The sequence below is a fragment of the Salvelinus alpinus genome, chromosome 2 (genome assembly GCF_045679555.1).
Source record: "Salvelinus alpinus chromosome 2, SLU_Salpinus.1, whole genome shotgun sequence".
Lineage (NCBI taxonomy): Eukaryota > Metazoa > Chordata > Actinopteri > Salmoniformes > Salmonidae > Salvelinus > Salvelinus alpinus.
This window is the reverse complement of record NC_092087.1, coordinates 8266264-8273763: the sequence shown is the minus strand read 5'-3', so window position 1 is coordinate 8273763 and position 7500 is coordinate 8266264. Positions and strand designations below refer to the sequence as shown.

General features: G+C 50.7%; 1 protein-coding gene across 1 annotated transcript in view; it reads left to right on the top strand.

Annotated features, from left to right (window-relative positions):
* The window catches only part of LOC139568827 (uncharacterized), a 34815-nt gene that overhangs the window by 18185 nt on the left and 9130 nt on the right, over positions 1 to 7500 (top strand). The window contains exons 2-3 of the mRNA XM_071390925.1: positions 4019 to 4425; positions 4906 to 5518. Of these exons, the coding sequence (XP_071247026.1) occupies positions 4019 to 4425; positions 4906 to 5518 (1020 nt within the window). The remainder of the gene's footprint in view (positions 1 to 4018; positions 4426 to 4905; positions 5519 to 7500) is intronic.

Here is a 7500-nt window from a genome sequence, read left to right as displayed (position 1 = left end):
AGGCCGCTCATTTACCACGTTACAATGTGTTAGGCATTTAATAAAGTATGTTATGGAAAATGGAAATCTGGAATTAGTTTAAAACCAAAGACTGCCAGTAGCCTTAGGAGCCCAACCAAAGGAATTGTATAAACAGTTTATGTTCTATAAAAAGGTTGGAATCAAATCCTTCGGGTCTGTATTTAAAGGGCTGTTGTCCTGAACTGACCATGTGCTTATGTGATTGGATTTATATTGCGTTTCTCTCAAGGCAATACACTTAAAAAAAAAAAATTAAACCCGGTATCTCTCAAGGTGATTTTTTATATATTTTTTTATTAAACTGCGTCTCAAGGTGATTTATTTTTTAATTAAACTGCTTCTCTCTCAAGGTGAGTTTTGATTTCAATTGTAAAAAAAAAAAAGATATATATAATATTGACCCATCAAAACAATATATGGACTAACAACAGAAAGAATGGAAGAAGGAAAGAAAAAAATAGACCGTCTGGTTTTGTGTTTGTGGTCTACATTGTGTGGTTGAATCATATGACTAGCTTCTTGCACAACAACACTTTTGTCTATTCCAAAAGGTCAAGACCTAATGGTGGATATTTACGATAACACCCAGAAGGAATTTACTACGAACTATTATCCTGAAACATTATCACTGACATAAACTGCCAACACAAAATCCCAATGCTGTGTATGCCAGTTTACTTCATGCTAATTGTGTTCCCAGATATATTGCACATCGTTGTCTATATTGCACATAGTTTTGTCGTTATCCACCACCACCACCACCACTTTCCTGGCAAGCTGGTATAAGCCATTCTCTTACCTTACATTTACATTTACATTTAAGTCATTTAGCAGACGCTCTTATCCAGAGCGACTTACAAATTGGTGCATTCACCTTATGATATCCAGTGGAACAACCACTTTACAATAGTGCATCTAACTCTTTTAAGGGGGGGGGGGGGTTAGAAGGATTACTTTATCCTATCCTAGGTATTCCTTAAAGAGGTGGGGTTTCAGGTGTCTCCGGAAGGTGGTGATTGACTCCGCTGACCTGGCGTCGTGAGGGAGTTTGTTCCACCATTGGGGTGCCAGAGCAGCGAACAGTTTTGACTGGGCTGAGCGGGAACTGTACTTCCTCAGAGGTAGGGAGGCGAGCAGGCCAGAGGTGGATGAACGCAGTGCCCTTGTTTGGGTGTAGGGCCTGATCAGAGCCTGAAGGTACGGAGGTGCCGTTCCCCTCACAGCTCCGTAGGCAAGCACCATGGTCTTGTAGCGGATGCGAGCTTCAACTGGAAGCCAGTGGAGAGAGCGGAGGAGCGGGGTGACGTGAGAGAACTTGGGAAAGTTGAACACCAGACGGGCTGCGGCGTTCTGGATGAGTTGTAGGGGTTTAATGGCACAGGCAGGGAGCCCAGCCAACAGCGAGTTGCAGTAATCCAGACGGGAGATGACAAGTGCCTGGATTAGGACCTGCGCCGCTTCCTGCGTGAGGCAGGGTCGTACTCTGCGAATGTTGTAGAGCATGAACCTACAGGAACGGGTCACCGCCTTGATGTTAGTTGAGAACGACAGGGTGTTGTCCAGGATCACGCCAAGGTTCTTAGCACTCTGGGAGGAGGACACAATGGAGTTGTCAACCGTGATGGCGAGATCATGGAACGGGCAGTCCTTCCCCGGGAGGAAGAGCAGCTCCGTCTTGCCGAGGTTCAGCTTGAGGTGGTGATCCGTCATCCACACTGATATGTCTGCCAGACATGCAGAGATGCGATTCACCACCTGGTTATCAGAGGGGGGAAAGGAGAAGATTAATTGTGTGTCGTCTGCATAGCAATGATAGGAGAGACCATGTGAGGATATGACAGAGCCAAGTGACTTGGTGTATAGCGAGAATAGGAGAGGGCCTAGAACAGAGCCCTGGGGGACACCAGTGGTGAGAGCACGTGGTGCGGAGACAGATTCTCGCCACGCCACCTGGTAGGAGCGACCTGTCAGGTAGGACGCAATCCAAGCGTGGGCCGCGCCGGAGATGCCCAGCTCGGAGAGGGTGGAGAGGAGGATCTGATGGTTCACAGTATCAAAGGCAGCCGATAGGTCTAGAAGGATGAGAGCAGAGGAGAGAGAGTTAGCTTTAGCAGTGCGGAGCGCCTCCGTGACACAGAGAAGAGCAGTCTCAGTTGAATGACTAGTCTTGAAACCTGACTGATTTGGATCAAGAAGGTCATTCTGAGAGAGATAGCAGGAGAGCTGGCCAAGGACGGCACGTTCAAGAGTTTTGGAAAAGAAAGAAGGGATACTGGTCTGTAGTTGTTGACATCGGAGGAATCGAGTGTAGGTTTTTTCAGAAGGGGTGCAACTCTCGCTCTCTTGAAGACGGAAGGGACGTAGCCAGCGGTCAAGGATGAGTTGATGAGCGAGGTGAGGTAAGGGAGAAGGTCTCCGGAAATGGTCTGGAGAAGAGAGGAGGGGATAGGGTCAAGCGGGCAGGTTGTTGGGCGGCCGGCCGTCACAAGACTCGAGATTTCATCTGGAGAGAGAGGGGAGAAAGAGGTCAAAGCACAGGGTAGGGCAGTGTGAGCAGAACCAGCGGTGTCGTTTGACTTAGCAAACGAGGATCGGATGTCGTCGACCTTCTTTTCAAAATGGTTGACGAAGTCATCAGCAGAAAGGGAGGAGGGGGGAGGAGGGGGAGGAGGATTCAGGAGGGAGGAGAAGGTGGCAAACAGCTTCCTAGGGTTAGAGGCAGATGCTTGGAATTTAGAGTGGTAGAAATTGGCTTTAGCAGCAGAGACAGAAGAGGAGAATGTAGAGAGGAGGGAGTGAAAGGATGCCAGGTCCGCAGGGAGGCGAGTTTTCCTCCATTTCCGCTCGGCTGCCCGGAGCCCTGTTCTGTGAGCTCGCAATGAGTCGTCGAGCCACGGAGCAGGAGGGGAGGACCGAGCCGGCCTGGAGGATAGGGGACATAGAGAGTCAAAGGATGCAGAAAGGGAGGAGAGGAGGGTTGAGGAGGCAGAATCAGGAGATAGGTTGGAGAAGGTTTGAGCAGAGGGAAGAGATGATAGGATGGAAGAGGAGAGAGTAGCGGGGGAGAGAGAGCGAAGGTTGGGACGGCGCGATACCATCCGAGTAGGGGCAGTGTGGGAAGTGTTGGATGAGAGCGAGAGGGAAAAGGATACAAGGTAGTGGTCGGAGACTTGGAGGGGAGTTGCAATGAGATTAGTGGAAGAACAGCATCTAGTAAAGATGAGGTCAAGCGTATTGCCTGCCTTGTGAGTAGGGGGGGAAGGTGAGAGGGTGAGGTCAAAAGAGGAGAGGAGTGGAAAGAAGGAGGCAGAGAGGAATGAGTCAAAGGTAGACGTGGGGAGGTTAAAGTCACCCAGAACTGTGAGAGGTGAGCCATCCTCAGGAAAGGAACTTATCAGGGCGTCAAGCTCATTGATGAACTCTCCAAGGGAACCTGGAGGGCGATAAATGATAAGGATGTTAAGCTTGAAAGGGCTGGTAACTGTGACAGCATGGAATTCAAAGGAGGCGATAGACAGATGGGTCAGGGGAGAAAGAGAGAATGTCCACTTGGGAGAGATGAGGATCCCAGTGCCACCACCCCGCTGACCAGAAGCTCTCGGGGTGTGCGAGAACACGTGACTTACCTCACCACCATGTCAATGAGCACTGGTAGATTTATTGTCAATACCTCCAGTTATGTGAGTTTGCATCTCAAATATAACTTCATAGACCTGCTTCTAATCGTTTTTCACATACTGTATCTGGTACATTTGGGATTTTGATGTTGTTGTGTGTTGGTCAAATATACATACTGTATCTGGTACATTTGGGATTTTGATGTTGTTGTGTGTTGGTCAAATATACATACTGTATCTGGTACATTTGGGATTTTGATGTTGTTGTGTGTTGGTCAAATATAGCATACTGTTGATGGTTCAAAAACCAATGTAGCGTGCTGTTGTTTGTCACAAACCAATGTAGCGTGCTGTTGTTTGTCACTGCTGGTCATAACCAGTACGCTCTGAACAGGCCAGTCCAGTACCCTCTGAACAGGCCAGTCCAGTACCCTCTGAACAGGCCAGTCCAGTACCCTCTGAACAGGCCAGTCCAGTACCCTCTGAACAGGCCAGTCCAGTACCCTCTGAACAGGCCAGTCCAGTACCCTCTGAACAGGCCAGTCCAGTACCCTCTGAACAGGCCAGTCCAGTACCCTCTGAACAGGCCAGTCCAGTACCCTCTGAACAGGCCAGTCCAGTACCCTCTAAACAGGCCAGTCCAGTACCCTCTGAACAGGCCAGTCCAGTACCCTCTGAACAGGCCAGTCCAGTACCCTCTGAACAGGCCAGTCCAGTACCCTCTGAACAGGCCAGTCCAGTACCCTCTGAACAGGCCAGTCCAGTACCCTCTGAACAGGCCAGTCCAGTACCGTTGGGCTTGGTTTGGCTCAGCTCATCTTTGTGAAAAGGTTTTTATCTTTTCTCCTTATACAGTGACTCATGAGTAGCCTTCTGAAATGTTTTCAAAACCTATTCGTCCAGACTCCATGGTGCCCTCTAGGAAGGTTATGACCGTGTGTGTGTGTGTGTGTGTGTGTGTGTGTGTGTGTGTGTGTGTGTGTGTGTGTGTGTGTGTGTGTGTGTGTGTGTGTGTGTGTGTGTGTGTGGTGTGTGTGAGTCAGCGAGTGTGTAGTCCACATAACCAGTCTCGTTATTGCCAATGTGCAGTGGGATTTTTTGTGTATTTTTTGTTGTTGTGCCCAGTCATGTATGGTTGTAATTTAAAAATATATATAATAATCATGTTTGTGTCAGGCCGAGAAGGGCAAAGCTACAGCTTATGACTTATGGCAGCAGTGTTGGAACAGTAGGCTGGTGGTGAACATGAACTTTCAATTTGTTGGAGGTGGGCCCTGAGGTGGGCCCTGAGGTGGGTCCTGAGGTGGGTCCTGAGGTGGGCCCTGAGGTGGGCCCTGAGGTGGGTCCTGAGGTGGGCCCTGAGGTGGGCCCTGAGGTGGGCCCTGAGGTGGGCCCTGAGGTGGGTCCTGAGGTGGGCCCTGAGGTGGGCCCTGAGGTGGGCCCTGAGGTGGGTCCTGAGGTGGGTCCTGAGGTGGGTCCTGAGGTGGGCCCTGAGGTGGGTCCTGTGGTGGGTCCTGAGGTGGGTCCTGAGGTGGGCCCTGAGGTGGGCCCTGAGGTGGGTCCTGAGGTGGGTCCTGAGGTGGGTCCTGAGGTGGGTCCTGTGGTGGGTCCTGAGGTGGGTCCTGAGGTGGGCCCTGAGGTGGGCCCTGAGGTGGGTCCTGAGGTGGGTCCTGAGGTGGGTCCTGAGGTGGGTCCTGAGGTGGGCCCTGAGGTGGGCCCTGAGGTGGGCCCTGAGGTGGGCCCTGAGGTGGGTCCTGAGGTGGGTCCTGAGGTGGGTCCTGAGGTGGGCCCTGTGGTGGGTCCTGAGGTGGGTCCTGAGGTGGGCACCTCAGGGCCCACCTCAGGGCCCACCTCACTTTTAAAAAAATCACAAATTCATGGTAAACAGGTCGGAGAAGTCAAAACACAGGCCGGGATATCTTCTTAGTTCAGGCTTCATTCCATGAGTTGATGCGTGTTTTGACGTCACGTGACGTCTACCTCAGAGTGTTTTTGGAGCATTCAAGTACTTTTAGTGTTTGCTTTGATTTTAGATAGTATTTAAACCCAGGTAGTTCTGTTGGACACCTTCTTCCCTGGTCAGGCCAGGTCTGGCCTGGTCAGGTCCGGCTCAATCTAGCCTGGTCTGGTCCGGCCCGGTCTGGCCTGGTCAGGTCCGGCCTGGTCCGGTCTTCCCTGGTCTGGTCTGGCCCGGTCTTCCCTGGTCTGGTCCGGCTCGGTCTTCCCTGGTCAGGTCCGGCCCGGTCTTCCCTGGTCTGGTCCGGCCCGGTATGGCCTGGTCTGGTCCGGCCTTCCCTGGTCAGGTCCGGCCCGGTCTAGCCTGGTCTGGTCCGGCCCGGTATTCCCTGGTCTGGTCCGGCCCGGTATGGCCTGGTCTGGTCCGGCCTTCCCTGGTCAGGTCCGGCCCGGTCTAGCCTGGTCTGGTACGGCCCGGTCTTCCCTGGTCTGGCCCGGTATGGCCCGGTCTGGCCCTTTCCTGTATAACGTGTACGCTGGGAGTCGGGAACCAAGTACAGGGAGTGAATAATTTAATAAATAAACGAACATGGTACTAAACAAGAAACACGAGTAGCGTACAGCCATGAAACAGAAACAAAGACAATAACACCTGAGGAAAGAACCAAAGGGAGAGTGCCAGATATAGGGGAGGTAATCAGGAAGAAGATGGAGTCCAGGTGAGTCTCATGAGGCGCAGGTGTGCGTAACGATGGTGTCAGGTGTTTTCGTAATGAAGAAACAACTGACGACGTGGAGCGCCGGAGAGGAGGAGCGAGCGTAAACCTCACGTCCTGCCTAACTTCCAGAACCACAGCTGTTCCTTTAGAAGATCACAGTAACAGATTACGGTGCTGATTAAAGAAGCTTTGGCAAACAGTACAGGAGTACACTACAATACACGATGCGGTTAACATTGCATATATGTGTCAGAGATGAAATGTGCCTCCATTCACCCACACAAAGAAACCTCGCTTCATAACACAGCTGACAAAAGGGTTATAATTAGCCTAGAAAAATGTTTAACTTTCCAATCCACTCTCTTCAGAGGGCTGTCAGTCAGTCATCGTAGCAGTGGAGGTGGTTCCCCTCCACGGTGTGTGTGTGTGTGTGTGTGTGTGTGTGTGTGTGTGTGTGTGTGTGTGTGCGTGTGCGCGTGCGTGTGTGTTTGTTGTGCAGATATTGCCACTGAATGATCTCTCCAAAAAGTCTGTGACAACCTGAACATGGAGACTGAGTGTTACAAAAACAGACGATGTCGACACCTGGATAGGTTGAACTCTGAAGCCTAGTGGTAGAAATATTGCTGTCTAATAAGTCCTTCCGGGGGGGAGGGGTCCAATTGAAATCCATTCAAAATAACTCACGATAATCCAACCATAACGATTACTTCATTGCACATATCTCCATCATTGTTCCTGGCAGGCTTCACAAAAACCTTGAGAACCACAACAATGAGAAATGAGAGATGGGAGCGATGGTGTTTATTCTGCTACACACAGCATGACTAACACAAGGGCTGTAACCCAAATGGAAGCCTACTGAGTACCATAGCAGGTCATAACTAGTGCACTTTAATAGGGAATAGGATGTCATTTGGGATACAGGCAGACAGACATTAACGCTGTTGTCCACAGTCCAAACAACGAGAGTCATGCCAGGGAGGGATGGAGACTGCCACATCGTACAATTAACTTCTTACAAACAACGCTTTAGAAAGCTTAGCTCCGCACAATGGACTTATTCTCTTCCAATACAGATTCAAATGCCTGGGGAAAAGCCAGTACCGGGAAATATTCAGGGATTTAGTCCAGCTTCGGTGTTGCCACGGGCTTGCAGAGCAGAGCAGACGGGACTAACCTTAACC